Source organism: Periplaneta americana, chromosome 15 (assembly GCF_040183065.1).
Source record: "Periplaneta americana isolate PAMFEO1 chromosome 15, P.americana_PAMFEO1_priV1, whole genome shotgun sequence".
Taxonomy (NCBI): domain Eukaryota; kingdom Metazoa; phylum Arthropoda; class Insecta; order Blattodea; family Blattidae; genus Periplaneta; species Periplaneta americana.
The window spans coordinates 139270410-139296982 of record NC_091131.1 but is presented as its reverse complement, the minus strand read 5'-3'; the positions used below and the strand labels follow the sequence as shown (position 1 = coordinate 139296982).

General features: G+C 35.9%; 1 protein-coding gene across 1 annotated transcript in view; it reads right to left on the bottom strand.

Annotated features, from left to right (window-relative positions):
- Positions 1-205: 205 nt before the first annotated feature.
- The window catches only part of LOC138715398 (glycerol-3-phosphate phosphatase-like), an 88133-nt gene continuing 61765 nt past the window's right edge, over positions 206-26573 (bottom strand). The window contains exons 5-7 of the mRNA XM_069848258.1: positions 23965-24178; positions 7642-7783; positions 206-6551 (exon numbers count right to left, since the gene is read on the bottom strand). Of these exons, the coding sequence (XP_069704359.1) occupies positions 6371-6551; positions 7642-7783; positions 23965-24178 (537 nt within the window). The 3' untranslated portion in view covers positions 206-6370. The remainder of the gene's footprint in view (positions 6552-7641; positions 7784-23964; positions 24179-26573) is intronic.

Sequence of the window (26573 nt, the reverse complement as noted above, 5' to 3'; positions counted from 1 at the left end):
TAGCCCACTGGTAGCTGGTAGAATGGATCCTCTCATTTTTCCAGCTACCAGCAACCTAAATGCCATTACTGCACATGCATCCTGTGAGTCCATAGAACTTTCCATGCGCTAAATGCCTACTGCTATCCATTTCAACACATATAATGGATTGTGAAAGTTGAATTTCAAATAATAATAATAATAATAATAATAATAATAATAATAATAATAATAATAATACTGTTTATTGCCAGAAAAATGCAATACAAAGAAATTGTAAATTTACAACATTGTAGCATTCCCCTAAAAGAGAGTGTTCTCATGCTCAGGGGAGGATTCCATACATGATAAATGTACATGCAACAATATAATAATATCTCAAAATTAATCATTACATATACAAATTGTTTACATACATTTTTAAATTTCAAACTGTTGGACGTAAATAGATGTACGCATTCGTTTATTAACCCTTAGAAGCTGTGCATCCATTATAGTGGCCAGCTAGTATTATGGTCATGACGTAATATAATATATTATAAATTGTATGTTACATATAAAATACGTTGATATTCTTTAATTTTATATAACATTAAGGACATTGCACTTGATTAAAAGAATAATTTTTTTTTTTTTTTTTTTTGTAATTTTGTTTTACGGAGCAAGATCATTTCAACTGCAGTCAACTGAAACCCCGTCAGCTTCCATGCATACCATTACACCGATTTATTTTACATGGCCCTCCCCATCATTTACCTCAGGCTCAATTGACTGTAGTGGCCGGGATGCGAACCTGCGATCTTAGGCAGGATATGCTGGCCAGACATATGAGGGGTTCACAACCAGAGTGGACCAAGTCCATCTGGAATAGTTCTGAGATATTGAGTCTTAAAGTTCCTGGCTCACGCTTAGCAACATTCACCTTCCATAGGAAATGCTGCCCCCTGTGGAGTAACAAATGAGTTATGGACTTTGTTTGTTATGGCAATGAATAAATCTAAGTTTTCTTCATCCGAGATTGTATTAATCCACAAACTGACCACTGGTAGACTTGGTCCACTCTGGTTGTGAGCCCCTCATATCTTGTGTGACTTAAACAGCTCGGCTAACGAACTCAACACGAATTTACCCGAACATGCAGGTATACGAACCCCTGATTGTTAGGCATTTGAGTGCAATAGTGATATAAGTTTTCCGGCTTCTAAGAGTTAATTTGTTATAAATTGTAGGGCCGATATTAGTACTATGGTTGAATGCAGTGCTCGTTAAACACTTGGGTTCAAAAAAATATATTGTGTTCATGCGTTTGGTTTTGTGTTTGTGAATATATGATCCGAAATATTATGATTTTTATGTATAAAATTTAATAATGCACTGATATAAATTCTAAAAACAGTTTTTCGGTAGGATAATCAATGTTTACAACGTTTGGAATCACACTCAACCCGACCATCGAAGTCCATATCTTATTGTGAGATGAAGTAGAAGTTGAAATGGATACTAATAAAGGTAAAGGTAGCCTCAGCACAATAAGCTTCAGGCTGCAGTGTAAGCCTTCGGGTCCCTCTTCCGTACAAGAGAGGAAAAAAACAGCCCTTTCACATGGCATAAAGGCACTTGGGGGGGGGGGGGGTTATGGAGGTAGAGCCTCATGCTGTCTTGATCTCGGCACTACAATGAGGTGGTATGAAATGGATACCAATAATAAATAACTTTGTAAATGAATAATTGATGTTTTATAGAAAGTAACGATTTTAGAACAGTGTAATTATCAGACTGACCTTTTGGCAATTAATACATATTATTTTATCAATGTTCTATTTGCATCAGGAAACTATATGGGATTTAATGAAAGGGTTTTATTATGACAGAAGACGCTTTCCAGAAAAGTGGAATTATTTCCTTCTGCACTGAAAGTGCCCAAATATCTAAGGTATGTTTAGGAAATCCTGAAGACTAATACAATCCATCCTGGCACTTTCACAAATTGTTATTGTTTTTTAATGACAATTTGGAAGAAGCAGAGTAAGTTCAGTTACATTGATTGGCAGGTGCAAACAAGCTTCGTTCTGATCACCCCAACTTTCTGCCCAGTGACCAGCTCAGTAACCAACCAGGCTCCTTAAGTATGCAGCTGGAAGTCTAGGAACACGACTGTACATACGATGCTTTCAAGAACCGAAAGGGGAATTTTGACCTAAAATATAAACAAAGATAAGTCATTTAATGTCATGGTCGATGCAAGTAGTTCTGGTAAACTGACAAAAAAAAAAAAAAATCACGTAAGAAGATAGTTAAGATATTTTTTCTCCCAGATGTTAAAAAAGACACTACACTTCTGGATTCCTGGAGTGGTCAGATAGATGACACTATATTTACTTTTGAAGGAGTAAATCATACTTTACATGGTAAGACAATTAAAACACAAATGATCCCTCCAAAAGATACAAGATATGTGCAACCCATAGATGTGTATTTTTTTAGGCAATATAAAATTGTAATTTGAAGGCTAGACGAACATTTAAAACATAAAATTATCTGTAAAAAGATTCCAGACACATTACACGACAGGGACTTCATAATGACATTGCATTCTGTTGTGTATCAACAGTTTTATTCACCTGTCCTCAAAGACATGCTAATATACGCGTGACAGAGGTGTGGATATGTGATGAAGAAACATGTGAGAAATTTTGATAACGTTATTGCAATAATGTTGCATGTTGGAAATGGTGTATATGTTAAAGAAAAGTATAAAAAAACAGCCTACTGTACTGTTCAATATCTCTTTGTTCCGACCACTTCATTTCGAATCTGCACTATCATATTTAAAGTGAATCACAAACTTAATACACATTTAAAATTAAAATTGAATTTGTGTTTCAGCAAGAGCATTCTATTAATGTGAGTTAAGAGAAAAATAAAATAGACTATTAATGTGATTTAAGAGAAAAAGAAAATAAACTAGAGCATTAATGCAGGAGCTGTGATATGGTGTCACGGAGCTATGAGGATCCGAGTGTACGCAAGAAGCAGCATAAGTAGCAACAATTTTCAAGTCAATATATTTCGTAAACGAGGAAAAAGTGATAGCACCACGTTTCTTAATGAACGAAAATTAGCTTAAATATGCATTTTCATCAAATTCAAGCTCCATGATCTGGGACGATTTCCTTGTAAGAGATGGAGGAATTGGAGAACAATGAAAAGGCATACAAGGTAGTGGAGAAAAAGAACGAGAAGTTAGAAAAGGAAAACTAGAAGAATGAGTAGGGGAAGGAGAAGAAGAACAAAGCAAGGGGACGAGGAGCTCGAGAGCCAAGAGAAGAATGAAAAAGAAGAAGCGAATAAAATTGAATATAGTAAAAAAAAAAAAAAAAGAAAGACAGGGGATTTAAGAAAATCTCGATGATTGTGTGAGACAGCTATACTCGAATTGAAGTAATAAAGTACAGTATGTACGTTCTTTAATACTGTGGTGTATTATTTGTTTTTTTTTTTTATTTTTTTTATTTTAATGGGTTATTTTACGACGCTTTTTCAACATTTAGGTTATTTAGCGTTTGAATAAAATGAAGGTGATAATGCCGGTGAAATGAGTCCGGGGTCCACCACCGAAAGTTACCCAGCATTTGCTCGTATTGGGTTGAGAGAAAACCCCGGAAAAAACCTCAACCAGGTAACTTGCCCCGACCGGGATTCGAACCCGGGCCACCTGGTTTCGTGGCCAGATGCGCTGACCGTTACTCCACAGGTGTGGACTGTATTATTTGATATCCATATATATACATAATCAATATACCCAATATTTCCATGACAATTGTGTGGAAAATCTCGAGGCACATTAAATAGAGATTGGAGCGAGAAGGACAGTGTGGAAAACCACAAGGTACAAATTTTACACTTGTGTAAATAATATTTCTGTCTGTGGCTATCTATTTCAAAGTATTTTATTGTAACGTATTTATAGTGACAAACGTTTTCACTCTACTTTGAGCATCTTCAGGTCTTAAGTTTGAACATGAAACAGGTTAATAATTTAATACACAAATAACATGAAAATAATTACATTAGGATATTTCATATGACATATTGCCCATGTTTGGAAGTCAAGATTACAATATGTAATGTCAAAAAAAAAATTGATCTGAAAATGTATAAGTTAAAATCAAAGTTAAAATGTCTGGAAATATTTACTTATGAACATCCATTTAAAACTACAAGGTTGTTTCCGATCTCTGATAACGAATTTGAATGACGTCATGTGCGGCAGGAGTCACACGACAGATGAACTGTGGCGCGAGGTGACAGACCAGTAGTGAGTGATCTCATAGAGTGCACAGCAACTTACAGCAGAAATTCCCAAAAAAATCTAAACTTTTTGGGAGGGATACATTACGACCCTTTCCAATAACCAGTACAGTTAAGTGAAAATAAAAGAAGCCTGCAATAAATGAGGCTTCGTTATTTCCAAGAAAGACATCTTCTGTGTACTTAATAAGATTGGTAAAGTTCGAATGGAATTAATTTGTATCATCTCGTGGAGTGCGGCGACTTGTGACGGGAGGTGGATTTGCTTGCTATTTCGACTCTGAAATTACTCCCATCTGAGTTTTGCCAGACTAATTAGATACACACAAGATGCCTTTTTTGGAAATAATGAAACCACGTGTTTTGCAGGCTCCTATGATTTTTACGTAACTGTACTTGGCATCAGAAAGAGTTGTTATGTACCCTTCCCAAAAAGGCTCGATTTTCTTGGGCATTGCTACTGTGATACACTATGCACTCTGATTATGAAATCACTCACTATTGGTCTGTCACCTCTCGCCACAATTCAGCTGTCGGTGTGATTCCTGATGCACATGACGTCATTCATATTCATTATCAGAGATTGGAAACAACCTTGTATTACATATTCGTAAACAAACATTTCCAGACATTTTAACCTTGATTTTAACTTGTACATGTTTAGATTAATTTTTTTGACATTACATATTGTAATTTTGACTCCCAAACATATGAAATATGCCTAATGTAATTATTTTCGTGTTATTTGTGTATTAAATTATTAACCTGTTTCATGTTCAAAGTTAAGACCTGAAGATGCTCGAAGTAGAGCGAAATAAATTACAATAAAATACTTTGAAATAGATAGGCCACAGACGGAAATATTATTTACATAATGTCTACTAAAAAAAACTAATTTTACTGTTCTGTTTCGATGATACCATGAGTGAAGTCAGAGTAAACTTTTCATGTCAAAATGTTACAATTTGTCTCCTTTGTACCTCGAACATAGATGTTTCACGTCAAAAAAACAAAGAGGAAGTTAAGCAGGAAGAGGGAGAAGATTGAGAAGAACAAGGGGCTGGGGAGAAAGAGCAGGATAAGAAGGTACAGGTATTTGGAATTTTGGCCATAAAGGCTCATCAGAAGTAGGAGAGAATTCTTGTGTTACCACAGCCTCTGTATTAGAAGAACACTATCACATTTTGGCCACTTATCTTTAGGAGAACAGTCTTCGGTTCTAATTTGTCAAAGAGTTATTCTGGAAACTATGGTAAAGAGAAAGATTCCTTGCCTCTTCTCAGAGTCGAATCTCCTTACTTCCTGCCAATCTCTGTGCTGTACCGACTTACAGATTTTGAAACGGGAAATAGTGTTAAGGACGAAAGAAGAATGCAGGGTGGAATGGTACCAAGTACACTGGGAAAGAACAGAACAATTCACGATCATTTTTCGTGTAATATGTTGGCTGCTAGCGATAAATGGGCAACATAATCTCAGAGACAATGCAGCAAAACTTATCTTACCAGACTATAGGAAGTAAAAGTCTCTTTGCATACCAGTTTTTAGTCTGTGTCACTAGATCATTAACAGCACCTAAATCTTTCTAACACTCGTACTGTAAACATTTACTGACAGTGCAAAAAGGAAAATTGGTTTCTACGCTGGCAAAAGTGATAGATTGTTAAGGATGATAAGAATTTGTAACATGTCTTCTGTGAAAGTAAAGCTGAGGTTCTGTTGTATATTTACAACACATAAAATAATCCCCTTTCTGAATGGAAGGATGTAAGCAAAAAATCACCAGTCATTTCTCTCTTATTTAAAAGTTCTGGTATTTGGCCAATGATTGTGTAAGGCTCTGTATTGTCTTAGGTGGCGACCTAGCATCATACTGACTCCTGTTACGGAAGAAGCACTGTGTCCATGGAGTTTGTATATCAAGTGAAATATGATAACCTGACAAAGAAATGTAAAATAGGAGATACTATAAACAAACAAACAGAGAGGATGAATTAATTTTATTAAAACATCCCACTATAATTTTTTCTTGTTCAGATATAACGTATTAATACTGTAGGACGAAAATCACATTTTTTTCCTATGATAACAGTGACAATAGATCTCCTAGTTTGTCTATATAATAATCAGGCACCAAATCGTGATCTTCTTTTTTGTCGGACTGCTTCCAGTACATGATGTCTTCCAAGGTATTAACACCAGATAGAACCAGAAGAGTTTTGAAACCACATCGGGTGCCCATAAGAATGTCTGTGTTACACCTGGAATAAAGATTACTTAAGTGAGTATGAAATATGAATAATTTCAAGGGAAAAATTGTTCCAGGTCCAGATATTGAACCCGCGACCTTTGGCTGTGAGCGCCAATGGTCTATCGGCTGAGCTATCCAAGAACTCTACCAGGCTCAGACTCAATTATTCCCTTTACATCCACATACCTCAAGTGGGCTGACAAGATGTCAGAGACCCAGCATTGAGTGCACACTTTCTGTGACTTAAATTTATGGTTTTCTATTAACGAACAGTGACATTTATTATACAAATCTGGCTGCTTTAGAGAAACAACTGCATATTTTTCTTCTAATAACACAATTCATATTTGTTTTGGTCCTTTATATTGATTGTTATTACAAATGCAACAAAATTTATTGGTATATAACGTCTTTCCAACATTTTGCACTGCCACTACTCTATCACCACCATTAATATTTCATACTCTATCATTAAGCACTATTTTCTCTGTTTCTTCACATACTTTTGACCTGCTAAATCATTTCATCCCTTATATTTTTCAATAAAGATATATTTTCGCGTTTAGTCATTGTTATGTTGCTTTAGTGCTTTTCTTATCAACTTTACTGTTTCTATGCAGGGAAATAAGAATGCAACAGTTTAACCTAGACATATTGTAAGCAAAACAGCTGGAACATCGACCTAAGTTCAGATTCCAGCACGTTCATATGGCATTGGATACCATTGCAACACTTCTCCTTTATCACTACCATCATGCAGGCCCTCCCTCTCTTTCTCTCTCTCCTCCCCTCCCCTCCTCTCCTCTCTCTCTCCATCTCCCACTCTCTCCCTCATCCTCCGTCACTCTCCCTGTATTATTATTATTATTTACACAACATGTTCACATTTCTGAAGTTTGCATATACGTATGTAATTTTAATAAGCTGCTGAAATATTTCAGTGCATTTCATAGTTAAATCAATTGTAAAAATAATCATTAGTATAAATACAGTCTGTCCAATATTTTTGAGGAAATGTGTTTACACAGATAAAAATAGTAAATTATTTATCCACTGAAAATTCTCCGTAAAAGAGGTAAAACTCCTATGGGTGGAGTTACCTGTCTCCAATCATCAAAGTTTTCTTAGGATCAATATTATATCGCTTTCTTATTGCGTCAATTGTGTATGAACTTGGCTTCCCAATTAAAAATGGTTTCCGACCAGCACAAGTCTCTATTGCTGCAACCATGCTGCCTGTGCCTGAAAAAGTAAAACAACATTAATTAATATAAAGTGTTGTTGGAGTACCACTATCAAAATGACTAGATTTCCAGCCTGCCAATGCTGGAGCTCCGAGTTCAAATTCCATCATCCGTAACAGAATTTGTGGTGGTTCAAAGACGATATGATGTTGAAACAGGTTTTCTTGGCATAATCCCGTTTCTATTATCATGATCTCACCAATTCCCTATAATTCATATTCATTATTGTTACCAGTAGAATAGCAAAAAGAAACTACTGCAGTGTTCTATTCAGGAAACCAAATACATATCCATGGGATTCATTTGTTAACATTCTGTGTAGTAAGTGTGAATTATTTATTTATATAACATATATTTTTTTTTATTACAGAGACTATTTGAAGACCGTAATATGATATAACGATACTCTAGGAATGATGGAATCCTGGGACAAGAAAACTGAAATAGCAGGCACCTGTTCAACAGTCATTTATCCCCTTAAAAGTCTTCCAGGTCTGACCTCTTTCTCTTTAGTGAGAAGTGACTCCGAAGGATATTTACATGAAGGTACTACAATTCTTTCGCAATGAAACAATAAATCTTAAGTCAAACATATGCTTACAAAGCCTGCAAATATATTTATTGTTCGGCTGCTCAATTATGAAATTTTACGAACATTAAAGAACACATGCACATATGTAAAAACCATACAAAAAGACGTGCTCATAGTACACACAAAATTCACGATCGCACATGAATATCTGCACGCACACCATAACAATACACGCACTTAGCACATACTCAATGAAAACAAGAAAGCACGCTTATATAAACAAAAACACACGCACACATACACAAATTACATACTCTCTTTATACACTTCATAACAATATAGTTTTTTATTACGTTATGTTATAGTATTGTTTATTTTTTTGAACTATTAAAAAACTATACATAAATGAAATTATTTAACGTGCATGCAAATAAGAAGATGCATTTTCATTTTCTGGATTGCACATAAAAGGTATTTGACTTATACCACAGTCTAGTATATACAGTCACGAAGTTCAATACGTAGTAAATATGCATCCATAGATAGTTGCTAACCACTAGGATCGCTACTATTGCCTCATTACAGACAATGCGAAATAGTACCTGCACAGTATTGTACCTAGTACCCTCATAAACTCAAGTTTCGTGACTGTATATACTAGACTGTGCTTATACCTTGTATGAGTCATCCTCGATGGTCTTGTGGTTATAATGCTGGTCGTGGAATCAGAGATTCACGGATTCAAACCTAGCCAAGGACAGACAGACAGATGATGTGCCTGAAACCACTTTTTCAGTACCGGTACCTATCAAGTACCAGTATGCTAAAAACTCAGTGACGAAGCTGAAAGGGTATCTAAGAGTCTCAGACTTCCCAAACTAAATACATTATAATATAAGTTGTGTTATATACTGTATGTGGGATGTAAATATTACGTATTAAATAGTCGAAAATCAGGTGTTTGTATGCTCCTGAATGACTCAATTCATTCGTTATTTCCAAGACGTGTGAGTCTGGAGAATGCCAGACTAGCACATGCAGTGAAGAGGGAGGAGCTTACTATGTGTTGCCAAGCAACTGCTCCAACGCTTCCCTCTATTATTCAATGTTACTGCACCTGCTGCAAACATTTTCAGAGTCTAAACTCTACTTCAGTTTCTTGTGAATGGCTGTGAATTACAATACACAGTTTATCTTTCCGCACTCTCTCTCTCTTGTGATTTAATACGACTGAGTGAAATTAATGATTTGGTTGTTCAGCTATTGAAAACACCTGTATCATTCATTGTCTTAGAGGAAAAATGTGCTCTGAAAGGTAAGAGACCTACACCACATCTGAATATTGTACAGAGGGATGGAAGACAAACAAGAACTTTCTAGTCAAAGTGGAACAGGGAGAACCCTTGGGTTGTAGCAAGTGAGCAAGTGTAATGAACTGCAAAGTATATTGTTATGTGTGCATTTGGATGAGATAGTGAAAGTTGTGAGGGTGGCAAAAGTTGCATTAAAAATGTTCATAGAAGAGCGTGTAAACATCAAATTTCGAAAAGACATATATCGAATAGTGAGCATTTTCATTTTCTTGGAAAATGCAGAATTAATCATGCTTTATCAGAAGCGGCACGCCTTTCAGCTGTAAAGCATAATGAGTTAGTAACTCGCAATATACTAGTGACTGGAAGATTAATTTAATGGTGTAATACATCACAGACAAACAAGAACTTTCCTTTCGCGGGCATGGCGAGAGTAATGACTCTGTGAATAAAGGCAATTATATTGAATTACTTGGGCAAGAGGAACAGTTCATTAGAGAATTTGGAATCAACTTCAGGATTTAAAGGAACTTCCAGTGCTATCCAAAATAAACTCATGTTGTAAATGAAGAAAAACGAAAAGAACTTTTAACTTGTGAATTCGTATCTGTTCAGGCAGATCACACACTTGTCAGTCCCAAATGAACATAACATTCCACTATTGTGTTAGCTGTACGTTAGAGAGAAGTTTGTGGGGTTTTATGATGTCTCGAAAGATAAAAGTACCAACAGACTATTAACTGTTATTTTGAGCATGTAAAGAGAGTGGGGTGTAGATAGGAATTTAATTTGTCAGATTTATGATGGAGCTTCTGTAATGGCGAGTTCTGCAGGAGGTGTGCAAAGCATCATGAGACAAGAGTATCCACTTGCAATGTTCATTCATTATTAAGGACATAAACTAAATTTGGTTCTCTTGTATGGGTCAAAATCAATAAAGAAGGTGCATTTCTTCATTGCAGTCCGTACGTATTTCAGCAAGTTATCAAAGAGAACAAGTCCTGACAGATGCAGGTTTCACTGGCAAGCATGCGTAACAAAATAGAACTTCCACTCCAGAGCAACAGCAACAACTGCGACCCATTTCAAGGACTTGAAAGAAGTTCTTACGCATATTGTTGATATGATGAATAATAGAATGCGGAATCCGTTAATGGTGGACTGGTTAAGAGATTGGAGGACCGAACATTCGTCTTCTTGCTGTGCTCGTATAACAATACATTTTGCTTCACAGATCATTTATTATAAATACTGCAAGCTAAATGTACATCTAATGTAAATACTCGTATTTGCAACAATGAAATAAAACAAACCATATATTATGAAATATGAAAAATCTACAAAGTGAAGATATAGTAAACAAATATCAACCTCACCATAACATTGAACAGTGATATGGCATCACAATCGTTTCCAGTACCAACACTTATAGGCCATAATTGATACTATAGTGAACATAGTGATTCAGATAGAAATAAGTTTTGGAGACTTTTTGAGAGTGAACAATTACAGTTAATGAACTTGTGAACGTGTACTCTGATGAAACCAAACATCTACCACTACAAATGCTATTGTCATATATTTCGGATAATGGTCTTGATAAGGTTTATGAAGAGACATGTCTAATTCGTTTAGTCCTCATATTTCCTATGACAACATGTTCCAGTGAAAGAAGTATGAGCACATTAAAACATACCAAAACATTCTTAAGGAACTTCATGAAAAACACTAGACTAAGCAACTTGAGTACACTTGCAATAGAGAAATCTCTATTGAATTAACTTTCTAAGAATCAGTTTCAGGGATCATGTTGTTGATGTAGATATTTGCAAAGAGGAAAGAGCGTCGTAAGGAGTTAGTCTACATAAAGATCTAAGGTAAGCCTCAGACTCCCCAGTAAATTACAACTAACTTCGCCACTGAAAAACGTATAAATCTGTTTTTGCGAAAATATCAAAATCTGCGTTTTGCAGGATCTCAAAGTTTTCCTTTCATACATTGTATAGCGAGAAAGTAAAAACCATTCACAAAGAATGAAAAATATTGACTTTCTTTCATGTACTAGAACATCGTTTTCCAACCTGTGGTTTGCGAACCCCCAGGGGGTTCGAAAAATATTTCAAGGGGTTCGCCAAAACTTTTCTGTAATGGCGGGTTTCGAGGTTAGGCCTATTATTCGTTCCTTCATTTCTGCGGCATTGTCATAATAATAATAATAATAATAATAATAATAATAATAATAATAATAATAATAATAATAATAATAATAATATGACAATTATTATATATTATATTATTATTATTATTATTATTATTATTATTATTATATAGGCTATAATATATTATAATAACATTATTATTTTTTTTTAATTAAATTAACCCTATAAAGTCCCTTGTTACATATGTGTAACAGCAGGAATTTATCACATTAGTTCCACAATAAATTAATATTTACCGCGAATGCCTGATTTACAGTTACGTCAGAGCGTTCAGAATAGAAAGTGTGGTAACTCGGCAAGGGTCTAATGGGACTTTTAAACCCCCTAGTGTCGCCACGGCAACTGAGCGAAACATTGACGCGGCAATCGTTCTAAGATTGGAGTTTTCCTCTTAATACTATGGACAGAGCAGGTAGAACTCGTTCTGCTATGGAATTAAGAAGATATTTCTTGTGGTGTTCGGGTGATTTTTAATGTGCCGTTTATGTGAGCGAGTAGTAATAAGCCTAATTGTTTTGTTCTTGACGTAAATCCAATTATACTGTATAATCTGTAAGGAAGAGACGTTTCTTTTATCCATCCATAGACTAGACTATTTTTCAGAAGTGGTGTAGAGCAATTCCACGAACACAGAAAACTGTATGCTCGTTCTTATATATTCTGTGATATCCATTTTTCTGCGGTTTTGATTGTGATTTTTTTAAAACTATGATTTATTTAACGACGCTCGCAACTGCAGAGGTTATATCAGCTTCGCCGGTGTGTCGGAATTTTGATGCCAGTAAATCTACTGACTTGAGCCTGTCGCATTTAAACACACTTAAATGCTATCGATCTCGGCCGGGATCGAACCCGCAACCTCGAGCATAGAAAGCCAGCGCTATACCAACTGCGCTACCGAGGGCGACTTTTGATTGTAAGAGCCGATAAATTTATTATTGCCAGTAAAGAGGTAGGACTTCCACGCAAGAACTGGCGACCAAAACCGTATGCCATAACACATATTTTCCCAAACTTGCCTCGATATCTTAAAAAAAGAAAAGAAGAGAAAATATCCAACGAAGAGGACATCAATCCTTCCTCATAACAAAATACCCTTACCAAATACCATCTGGCTATGACCAATTGCATTGACGCTAAATAATCCAGCAGTTGATACAGCATCGTTAAATATCCGAGTAAAAAATAATTGGATGTGACATGCGAAAATCAGAAGAACACCTCAGCTAATCACGCACTTGTATGCATTTATGTGCCATTATTCCACATCTGAATGCCCAAAATTATGTCTAGTTACATTGACCGTAATTCCTTCCAGTGAATGAACTCCAGACCAGCATTTCAGTGTTTAGTGTGAGTTTTTCAAAATCGATACATTTTTTAGAGTCATAAACTATGATGGGCTTGAGGAAAGTGAAAATACAAAAGAATTCAAAGGTGAATGAACGACCTTGCAGATACGCTGAACTCAAAGACTCCCTCGTCTGCCCTGTACAAAGAATTCTAGCATTACACGATTTTAGAAAATATATGACACGTAATTGACAATACAAAGAACATGTTTGCCTAAGAAAGAATCCTTGAATTATTTAGAGTGACAATTCAGAGCACTAGCGAAATATATTAATTCTTGTAGGATAGCAGATTTAAATATTCTGACAGAAAAAAATTAACTAGGATCCTCTAGAGCGACATTTTGGAATTAGAAAATGATTATCTTGTGATGATTACCATAGACTTTCTACATCTGAACATTTTTAAATCTATGTGCTGGTTAAAAAATGTGCTGTATTAAAGTGCTAATTGTGAACTCCTAATTGAATCCAAGCACCTAGCTTCTACTTCATTAAATATGCATGTTTAATTATTAATTATTTCATTTTTAATAATAGCACTTTAGTCATAATTAACGTAAAAGTTATTTCGGCAACAAAAGTACAGTATAATTCTACTTTGCATCTAGGCTAGAACTTAATCTGGTTTACAAGTTTATTACATTTGTTTGTTACGTTTCCACATCATAAGAGATTTCTAATCGAGCATATGAGAAAGTAATAGATCTCATGGAAAAGTCGTTAATTTACTATTCTCCAATAAGTAGCATACAACTACTTAATACAGTGCTACCAAATTGTTTTAATTTTACAAAACATAAAATAACCTAGGTATTTCAAAAGATCAAAACTTACATTAGCATAGATATAATATCGAAGCTTAATTTATGAGTCTAAGTTGCACGTAATATTTTTTGTTCCCCTGAATTATGTATAAACCAGATACAACTGCAACTAATGACTAAATAGTAGATAAAAACTATTGGTGAAAATAAAGTATCTCCTTTATTATATTACATTCTTTCTTGTGTATAAAAACTATAATTTCATGTCAATGCGTACTTTATAATGCCATAAAAATGTTCAGTTTTGCGATGCTGTACTTTTTTTTACGTATTTCTGGCTGAAGCCGGCACAATGTTCCAATTTTCGGTTAATTATTATATTTACTATTCAGGGTTGTGTTATATAACTCACAATTTGTTAATGTAGTAATATTACATTTTTAAAGAAGTAAAATATTGTAACTAAGTACTCTACAATACATTCTTATCTAATGGGTTATTTTTAAAAACCTTTTGCATTCACTTGAATAGCGATCCTGAAACTGGGCATTGAAAACAGGGCTAGCGCCACTCGGCGACGAACCACTGAACTAGAGGAAGTAACGTCCCTTTCTCTTCTACCCGCTCTGGTTACGTAACAACGTTAGGAATGCATTTGATTTCGCTACAATGGAAATTTAGTCTGCCAGCTTCTTTGTGTTCTAACAATACTAACAACATTGTTGGACCCCCCTTTGGACTTTGGTTTCTTCGGAGGTTTTCCCCAGCCGTGGGACTGAAGCCGGATGGTCTATGGCGAGTCCTTGACATCAACCCCTTTGATTTGATTACCCCCTTTGATTTGATTACCTGGTTGGGTTTTTCCGAGGTTTCCCCCACCGAAAAGGCAAATGCCGGGTAATATTTTGGCGAATCCTCGGACCTCATCTCATCTCACTACATCTCGCCAAAATGTAAAAAAATGTAAAAAAATGTAAAAAATGTAAAAAAATGTAAAAAAATTGTACAAAATTGTAAAAATTGTAGAAAATTACTAAATTGTAAAACTATAAAAATTTGTAAAAATTGTAATTGTAATATTGTAAAATGTTGACATGTTCCACATCTTAAAGCTTCATTGCTCATGTAAGATCTATGGAATAAAATAAATGAATGAATGAATGAACAACCCGACTAAGGAACAGTTACATGGCAGTCAGGCCTTTGATTTTAGATGTTAATGTGGAATTTCAACAAACTTATATTTAATTTTGTATTTTCAACAATAGTCTACTTCTTCTTTCCTTGTGGCAAATGCAGTAAGTTATCAGTTGTGTATCAGAATCGTTTCCATTCACACTAAAATGGATAACTGGTTGAAAAGTGGAAGTTTGAAAGGGAAACAGGGTTTAACAAAATCGCAAGTTAGTGTTGTGTCAACAGGTCATTCAGCTTCTAGTGATGTGTGTCAATCCGACAAAAGTGAACATATGTAAATAAAAGAAAGTACAATGATAATTATAATAGGTTTAGATTTTCATATATAGGTGACAAGGACTGTCCAAGACCACAGTGTGTTGTTTGTGGCGACATTCTTGCTAACAGTAGTCTGAAACCTTCTCTACTTAAATGCCATTTAGAAACTAAACACCCCAGCCACGTAAACAAATCTGCTGATTTTTTTACACGAAAAGCTAACAAGTGGAAAAATGATTTAATTACTTTTGTATCTGCTGCAAACAGTGACAATGAGAATGCTCTTGAAGCGTCTTACCGCATTAGCTACAGAATTGCTAAAACTGGAAAACCTCATTCGATAGCTGAAGATTTAGTGTGGCCATGTATAAATGATGTACAGTGCATGCTTGGAGAATCTTTCACAAAAAAAGTCAATATGGTACCATTGTCCGGCAATACGATCAACCACCGGATTAAAGACATGGCAAATTATGTCGAAAATGACATTTTGGAAAGAGTTCGTGCCAGTCCTTCTTTTGCAATTCAACTTGACGAATCGACTGATGTTGCCAGTTTAGCCATTTTGTTACTTTTCGTCTGTTATATTAATGGGGAGTCTGTAGAAGAGGAGCTACTATTCTGCAAACCCTTAAAAGAGAGAACTACGAGAGGAGATATATATAAATTAACTGGCGAATACTTTCGCGAAAATTCAATAGACTGGACTCACTGTGTAGCATTTGTTCAGATGATGCAAAATCTACGACAGGGTGCTATGCTGGGTTTGTTGCCAAGGTGAAATCGGTAGCTTCTTGGACACATTGTTACATTCATAGACAGGCTCTTGTTTCTAAACGCATGTCCGATGGATTGAAATATGTGCTGGACGATGCAGTGAAAATAATTAATTTTATTAAGACTCACCCTACAAATTCCCGCATCTTTGCAGTGCTTTGTGAGGAAATGGAAAGCATTTATAAGTGTTTATTGTCTCACACTGAAGTTAGATGTCTATCTCGAGGTATAACTATTTCCAGACTGTATGAGCTTAAAGACGAAGTTTATGTTTTTCTCACCAGTCATGCCTTTCACCAAGCAAAGTGCATGGAAGATGAAATCTGGCTTCAGACTTCAGCTTATTTGGCAGATATTTTCTCAAAAATTAACAGTTAACTTATTTCTCCAGGGGTCAAATATAAACGTTTATATACAGGGTGTTTCAAAAATACGGGGCATAATTTCAGGTATGTATTTCTCACATGTAGACAATCAAAATAGTTCATTACAACATGTGTCCAGAAATGCTTTATTTCCGAGTTATGGCCTTCACAACATTGAAATTCACCGGATCGTTTTTCTTTCCACAGGTCGTTGCCGTCAAAGGAGACATTAAGAGGGCACTCTGACAGTTCATTCCGAGGCGAAGATTACATTCAGTGTTGTGTAGGCGTTAGACTGTGCGACATATATTCAAATCAAGAGCTGGCAGAGATACACTTCATGTATGGTAAGGCGGACGGCAATGCTGCGCTGGCTCGTCATTTGTACCAGGAGAGGTACCCACAGCGACAATGTCCAGATCGGAAGACATTTGTACGTCTCCATTACCGTCTGTGCGAGTATGGAAAATTTAACTCTCCTGGTTTGGGAAGGGGACGACCAAGATCTACAACTCCAGAAGTACAGGAGGAGATTCTGGAGGCTGTGAACATGACTTCTTCTATCAGCACACGAAGGGTAGCGTTGCAAGTCAATGTTCCTCAGGCCCTGTCACCAGCAGAGTTAGGTTCTGTCAGTGGTTCTTGCAGCAGTGTGGTGTAAATCCGAACTTTCCTGCCTTAGTATTATTTACAGATGAAGCACAGTTCACACGAGATGGCATAACAAATTTCCACAATCAGCATGTATGGGCATATGAAAACCCACGTGCAACTGTTCCATCTCATCACCAGGTGCGGTTCTCCCTCAACATATGGGCCAGTATCATTGGTGATCGATTAGTTGGACCCCATGTACTTGTAAACTGACTTACGGGGCAGGCGTACACAAACTTCCTGGAAAACACCATACCTCATGTTTTAGAAGACACTTAACTGATCAATCGTCAACACATTCACTTCTTGCATGATGGCGCTCCTGCACACTTAAGTCGTATGGCTCGCCGGTACTTGGATCAAAAGTTTCCTGATCGATGGATAGGTAGAGGTGGCCCAATTGCTTGGCCTCCACGCTCACCTGATCTGAACCCTCTCAATTTCTACTTGTGGGGCCATTTAAAATCATTGGTTTATTCGTCTCCGGTGCCTGATTTGGAATCTCTTCGGAATCGAATTGTGGCATGTTCTGAGGACATACGCAATACTCCTGGAGTTTGGGATCGTGTTCGCAGCTCAATGAGACATCGATGTGAGGTCTGTATTCAAGCAGGAGGTGGACATTTTGAACATCTTCTGTAATGACAACGACCTGCGGAAAGAGAAACGTTCCGGTGAATTTCAATGTTGTGAAGGCCATAACTCGGAAATGAAGCATTTCCAGACACATGTTGTAATGAACTATTTTGATTGTCTACATGTGGGAAATACAACACTCTGTATGTATATATATATATATATATATATATAGTATATATAATTGTTAATTGTAAGTAGCAAGACTGGGTTACCCACGTCAATGTTGTTGTTGTTGTTTTCTAATGCCAGGCGTTTGACAATAAAGTCATTTGACCTCTTGCACTCCAATATTTTTCAAAGATATTATCATGACTAGCCACTGAAGCACAGATTTTGAGGTGTTCCGAATCCATTTCTTGGTTTGAGTTGCACAATGGGCAGTTAGGGGACTGATATATTCCAATTCTATGCAGGTGTTTGGCCGAACAATCATGGCCTGTTGCCAATCTAAATGCAGCTACAGACGATTTTCGTGATAAATCGGGAATTAACTGTGGATTTTGATGCAGAAAGTTCCATTTTTTCCCTTGGGATTGAGTTATCAAATTTTGTTTGTTGAAGTCTAAGTATGTAGATTTAATAAATCTCTTCACAGAGTAATACGTAGATTTAGTAACAGGTCTGTAAGTAGCAGTGCTGCCCTTCTTTGCTAAAGCATCCGCATTCTCGTTTCCCAGGATTCCACAATGAGATGGTATCCATTGGAATACAATTCTTTTATTGAGTGATAATAATTGAGAGAGCATTTTAGTTATTTCTGCTGTTTGAGATGAAGGTGTGTGTTTAGAGACTATTGATAGAATAGCTGCTTTGGAGTCTGACAATATAACTGCATTCCTAAATTTATTGATGTGGCATAGAAGATTCCTGAGACATTCATGTATTGTAATGATTTCACCATAAAACTTGTTGTTCCATATCCAAGAGATCTATAACGTGAGAAGAGACAGCACGTGACACCTGCACCGGCACCTTGTTGCCTGGAGATCAAGGATCCGTCGGTGTATAAATGAAGCCAGTTTTGTTGAGGGTACCTAATATTAATTGTCTCTAAAGACAATTGTACCCACGTCAATGTAAGTCTATATGTAATATATTTAAGAACTTGTAAATAATTCAAATTATTGTAGTATATATAAGTGTTAATTTTAAGTAGCAAGACTGGGTTACCCACGTCAATGTAATATGTAAGATGTAATTAATTTAAGAACTTGTAAATAATTCAAATTATTGTAGTATATGTAAGTGTTAATTTTAAGTAGCAAGACTGGGTTACCCACGTCAAATGAATTCTCATTATAATAATATAAACTCAGGCTATAACTATAACCCTAATGTACTTTCGGATAAAATAGGGTTCAAGAAAATGTATATTCAAATAAACGTTTATATTGTGCAAGACCGTATCGAATCATTCATTAAAAAACTTAATTTTTGGGAAACATGTTTCAATAGCAATCAAACGAGTGCTTTGATACCCTTCACGACTTCCTGGTGGAAAATCATCTTTCTTTGAACGGAAATGTCAAGAACATGGTTAAAGAACATTTGAAAGGACTTGGAAAAACCTTCAGAGAATATTTCCATGATATGTCCAATAACAACAACTGGATTCGCAATCCCTTCGAAGAGTCAACAATTCTAGAATTTACATTAAGCGTAGATGAAAAAGAGCAGCTTATTGAAATTTCCACTGATTTTCAGTTACAGAAAAGTTATAAATCTTTGTCATTAATTGGTTTTTGGTTCAGTTTAAAGGAGTTCCCAGTGTTAGCGAATAACAGCTTTATTATCTTTTTCATCTACAAATTTGTGCGAAAAGTCGTTTTCTTCACATGCTTATTAAAAAAATAAATACAGAAACAGACTTTGTGCTGAAAGTGATTTGAGACTTTATTTAACTTCTGTGGTTCCTGACTTCAAAACTCTGTGCCATGGAAAGCAGGTGCAACCTTCTCACTGAATTCCAAGGAAGAGGTGAGTAATTATAATGAAAACTTGTATTTATTATTGCAACTAGGCCTACACGTTGTGGTACTTTTAAGCCGTAACTAGAGTAAATATAGGTTTTAACCGTTAAGGGTTAAGTTAATTTAAGGTTAAACCTTTTGCTTGGAATTAAATTTTATGCATGTCTACTGTATGTACATTTAAAAGTCAGTGGTTCACTCAAGTCGGATCGTTGTGGAAGGGGTTCGTGAGTCGAAAAAGGTTGGGAACTGCTGTACTAGATTATAAATATCAATAAACAGGAAAAAGCAGCACGAAAGGAACATAAACTTTCTAAGCTACAGACCCAGTTTCAAATCTCTATGCGAGTAATGTGCAATTTTTTGTACAAAAGAAAATATATTGTGGCAGGTTTTCTCAGTATTTTTCTATTTCTCTTACCATTGTTCCACAATTTTCCTATTAATCATCATATTACTATACAGTGTGTTTCAAAAGTTACGCATATTTTCTGCTACAGCTAAATGAAAATGTTTTTTCGAAAAACGCTCAGAAACTGCAAACAGTAATATATTTGAAAAGACAAATTTTCACAAAAACAAACCATTCTTGATATCATTGCTGTGCAAGTTGTGACGTCATCAGAAACATTTTTAAATGATACCCTGTATTTTTCTGTATACCATCTGAAAGATTTTATTAATCTCCATAGTTAAACAAGTTATCAATTGTTTTATACAACAAATGTTGCTATGGTAACAAAATAAATGTGTTACAGAAGCAATTGAATTGAGAGAAGAGAAGTGGGAGGAGAAATTTTAAAGGTACGCAAAACGCGTTCTCGCAAAGGGTTCACAGCTGAAAGAAACTGAATATATGAGCTCCAAGCCTGTTGGCCACTTGTCTCACTCCAGGTTACACTGCTCCACTAAAGGAGCTCTAGACGTAACATCTTAGGTACCACATATGCGAGGGGAGGGAAATGTGATCAAAGTGATCACAGGACAGAACGAGGAAGGAATGGCAGTAGGTGTAAGTCTGCACATTGAAAGGAACTTTGTCATTCCGCAGTGCAGGTGGAGTCGAGAAGACTCATTTGTTTGCTGTTCGGATGGCAGGAGTAACCTTGCACTTTGAAAAGAGCTTTGCCATTTCGCAATGCAAATGGAGATGAGAAGACTCAGTCGTCTGTTGTTTGATGACAAGGCAGGTGAAGGCCATCAGAAGAGATGCCGCGAATTCTAAATCTGTAAATTGAAAGGTTCTCTGTCCTTCCGCAATGCGACTAGATGAGTGACCTCGCCCATGTAATGGGTATTTTACAGATTCTAAACCAGAGTATTTACGTCATTTTGTTAGAAATTGGGGAACTTGAGGGAAGGGCACATAGGTCCGTGGCCCATTTCTCTTAGGGCTCATCCCGATATTTGTCTTAACACCTTAGGAAAAGCACGGAAATACCTTAGGCAGGATGTGTCGTCTCAATATAAGAGACTAGCCAATTGGCTTTTAGGTAGGGGATCGATTGAATTATGACTTTAGTCTTGTTGAATCATGTCAATATAGAGACCAACCAACTGGCTCTATGGTGACTCAATTAGGATGAGATAGACAACAGGGCATAGATGTAAAATAATTATTAAATTTAGAGTAATTACTGGGGTCATGGGGATGTGAATGCAGATCCGTGGCCATTTCTTTCAGGGCTCATCCCGACATTTGTCTTAGTGACTTAGGAAAACCACGGAAAACTTTAGGCAGGCAAATGTTCAATTAATTAAATGTTCAAAATTTTGCCCATTTACGATCTGGTGATGTGAAAGATGCAGAACAAATTCCTGTTTAACATTTTCAATGATTGCTGGTGGTATTTTTTACACTCCACTCATATTCTTCTTTTCAACTCATTAATATCAGCAGGCTTCGTAGCAAATACCTTACATTTCAAATAATCTCATAGAAAGTAATCAAGAGGGGAAAGATCCGGTGATCTTGCAGGCCACTCTACAAATCCTTTTCGTCCCCATCTGTTAGGAAACACGTCATTCAGATATTGCCATACAGGAGCAGCATAATCGAGGAGGAGCCCCATCTTGCTGATACCAGATGAAATCATTAGGTAAATCTGAATCCTGGAGGTTTGGGTGAAAAACGGCAAGGGCTAGTATTAACTCTTCACGCAAAAATTCTAAATACCGGTCCCCATTAAGTGTATCATCTAGAAAGTAGGGGCCCCACAACTCTGCATCCTAGAATTCCTGATCATACATTTTACCTTCTGGGGAAATTGCGTGTGAGTTTCTACCATCCAGCGTGGGTTAGATTCTGACCAGTACCTGCAATTTTGTCCATTCACTTCTTCATTCAGACAAAATGTAGATTCATCAGAGAAAAGCAAGTTTGATACGAAATTGGGGTCTCTATCGCAGAGGTTGGTCACTGCCTCACAGAATTGTAATCTTCCGTCTCTGTCATCTTCCATTAGCTCCTGCAAGGGCTGTGCTTTATAAGGATGATATTTATTACGACGCAACAGTCTCCGGATGGTTGTTCTCGATACATCAAATGTAGATTGTAATTCAGTAAGTGAAGAATGTGAATTATCTTTCACTGTTATCAAACTGTCTAGCTCCAATTCTTCAGTAGTTGATAATGGTCTATCGGATCTTTGGACATCTCTCACATGTCCATTTTCATTGAATTTGTTTTGTATTCTACTCACAGTAGATTGATAAATAGGAGATTGATCTGGGTGTGTTTTATTGAAAAGTGCACATACTTCATCTTGTGTACATTTCCTAACACCATATCCAATCATCATTAAAATCTCAATTCTCTCACTTTCACTTAATAACATCGTTATTTTCTGTTAGTTTTTACGAATAAACTGCTTCCATAACACCAGGAAATCCAACTACTTATTTTGTTACCATAGCAACGTTTGTTGTATAAAATAATTGATAGCTTGTATAACCATGGAGAATAGTAAAATCTTTCAGATGGTGCACACAAAAATGCAGGGTGTCATTTAAAAATATTTCCGATGACGTCACAACTCCACAACAATGATTGTTTTTTTGTGAAAAAGTGTCTTTTAAAATATACTACTGTTTCATGTGTCTGAGCATTTTTCGAAAAACATTTCCATTTAGCTGTAGCAGAAAATGTGAGTGACTTTTGAAATGCAATGTATTATAAATTGTTTAGTAAATCTATCTCCAATTCGTCCATTGTTGAATACAGGGACCCTGACAGACAAGAAAAAATATATTGGCCTCAATAAGCCAATAGCAGCATTGAAAGAAAGTAAAATTCTCGTTATCCAAAGGCAGCTCGATCGTACAGACCAATAGCATGAAGAGATCAGGGAAGACCACAAACAAGATGGTTAGAACAGTGAATGAAAACAAAAGTGTCTAAACCAGAAAGTCAGAAAAAAAAAGAAGAATAAATAAAAAAAAACCAATAATGAAACTATGTAGGCCTACATATTATAAGAAACATATGTCTTTGTTGGATCATTAAAGTTTTATGATCTAACTATCATTACATAAATACCTACGTGATATTGTGTTAATCATGCATCTTAATTACACATTTTTAACAATTTTATCACTAAAGATTCGGTAAATTTGTTATATAAACAACTTTCCTGTTTTACTTGAAACTATGCTGCTAATTTATTGTTGGTAATGACTAGTTTTTGGCTTGATTTTAGCCATCTTCCGATTTCTACGCCGAAACTAGTCATTAACTAAGATAAATTATCAGCATAGTTCCAATTAACACAGGAAAGTTTATACAGGATATTTTGTTTTAAAGGTTTTGTAACACAGAGGAGAAGTAACTGTTGCCACGATCTGAAGTAAATCTGTTCTGTACAACAAGAATTTGTGTTGTTCACAAGGAAATGTAAAGGTGTATAATCTAAAGCCTAATTACAGTTTTCACCATCATCCTCAAGAATTTGTTTTTCCTCTGTTCCCACACCATTTATCCAACTCTTCTTTGGATGACCTCAATGTCTTCTGTCTCTTGAGTTGTAGTTTATTGCGAGCTATGCTAGATGGCTGTACTGTATTCACTGTAATCTGCATACATAATTCCATAAAAAAAAAATATTTATAATTATTGAATAGACTGCCTGTAAACTCACCAGGAATAACACAGTCATTGATGCGACTAGGGCCTCTTTCATCCGTGTTCGTTGCAATGAAGAGGCAATCTGGGTGATTTAAGTAACTTGCTGCTTTCAGTATTTTTGGGTAGCTAAAATGCTCATCGAATCCAACTATAACTGCTCCAACTTCTGGATCAAGTTTGAAATCCTTCATCACCAATGTTGCCACATCATTAACTAAAGGATCTGGCTACATAAAAAAAAAGATTTAAGGATATTATTCCAGGTCACAAAAATCACAAACACTGAGATCCAAAAAAGATGAAGAGTGAACTGTATCATTCCTGGTGATAAAATAATAAAATTATAACATATCGAAAATTGATTTCATCTTCATCTTCAGGTGATCAGAAAATGAAGTAAGAAGAGGTTCCTACTGGTTGGGGCTGTTACAAATTGGGTCACTCAAGCAGATTTAGCTATTTGTAATGGCCCCAAAGAGTAGGAACTCCTTCTTAATCCATTTTGTATCACCTAAAGACAAAAATAGAGTCAATCTTCGAAATGTGATCGCCAGCAACGGAAAAAGTCCAATCTTAACCTCTTTTAAATAATTCACCATTGCTTTCTCCCTCACTTAGGTCAATACTCAAATCCAATGTGATCATATGTACAGTGAAACCTGGGTTGTGCGAAAGTAAAGAGGTATGATTTTAATTACGCACAACTCAGAATTATGCATAAATAAGGTTTGAATATAACATAATTTTTTAATGACTAGGAAGAAGTTTAACAGAGCATAAAGAGCTGGGAGTACTTAAGGATTCTTTTAACTTGTCTAATTGTAATGTTTAATATATGTTCACTACACCATCAGGTCGCTCTTCTGATGGTCAAGACTTGAGCCACCCCTGCCCAAGCAGGAGGCCTTGCCCCACTGGGGATTTACGGCTTTATTATTATTATTATTATTATTATTATTATTATTATTATTATTATTATTATTATTACATATATTGACTACGAAATTTTTTTTTAAATTATGAACTCAGACTTCAAGATACTTAATCATCAATTTTTTTTATATTATACATGTTTATACAAACCTCTTGCACTTTCAGTTTTTGTTTTATTGGGATTTGCCTAAACTTATTTTATAAATCTAACTTTATCTCCTAGCAAGTACTGGTAGCTCTTTCTTTTACTGTCACACATGATTGCTAGATAGATACTGAGTAGCCTGCAACTGTTTTCAAATGCTTGGAACATTCCCATGAGAAAGAAGATAAGCTAGCATGTAAAGATGGAGTATGCCAGCTCTGTATTCGCCTGGGCTGTGGGAGTTTGCTGTCTTATAAGTACGGTAACTTTGAGATCACTGATGTGAAGAGGCAGCAATCTTTACAGTCACATGGTTTATGTCCCCTGTATCCCAAGCTTACCTTAAGTATCGTGGGAAATGATTAAAATATATTCAAAGTCTTTGCAAATCATATGAAATTAAAATGAAACTTTAGTACGTACAGTAACACTCAAAGGTGTTTTGTAGAAAGCATATGTTACAATTACATAAAGATAGGTATTGAATAGAAAAAATGCCAGTAAATAATTCAAAAGTATGTATTTCTAATCCATTTAGTACGAAAATATATTTAGTTTAAACGGAATAAAAAATAACTGAAAATTCTTCTGGATCAAAATTAATTTGTAAGTTCAAGTATGTAAGAATAAAACAAAAATAGTCTGGATTCTGAGAAAAAAATCAGTATTTCGTTGCATACCCCCGAGCCTTGATCATAGCAGCACATCTGTTTGACATTGAATCGACAAGATTTTGCAATTGCTCGAGTGGAAGTTATGACCATTCTTCCAATAAGGCAGCAAAGAACTGATCCTTATTTGAGTAACTTCTGCAATGAACACACCGATCCAATTCATCCAGAGATGTTCAATAGGATTAAGATCCGGACTCTGGCTTTGCCAACCCAAAAGTTTGATTTTTTAATCTGCGAAGAATTTTTTAAATGGCTGGAAGTGTGTTTTGGATCACTGTCCTGCTGAAAAATACAATTACGTGGCATATTCGTCCTCCCATGTGGAGCCATATTCTTTTATATGAAACGAACCATATTCCCTTCTATTTGAGCTAGAGGGCCAACTCCACTTCTAGAAAAACATCCCCACACCACAGTGCTTAATGTTCGGTAGGCCTACCTGGTATTTTTTGTTGCCTCTTTGGTTTTTTGATCGACATACATACTGCACAGTATAAGAAGAAAATAAATTAAATTTACTCTCACCACTCCATAACACCTTATACCAATCTGCAGTGTTCCGTGTTTGAAACATTTTTGCAAACTCTAACCTGGCCTTCCTATTTTTTGGATTTATGAGTGGTTTTCGTGATGGTCGTCTACCATTTAAATCACCAGCTACTAGGCGACGTTTCGCAGTAGAGAATTGTAGGTTCAGTTCATGATGCTGCTCTAGATCATCCCTAATTTGTCCAGTCGATTTTCGTGAATCAGCAACCACTTGCTTACAAATCATTCTGTCCGCCCACACTGTTGTTTTTCGAGGACAACCAGTCCTTGCCTTATTGTCTACTGACCCTTCTTGTTTTTGCCATTGACTCCACACACTTG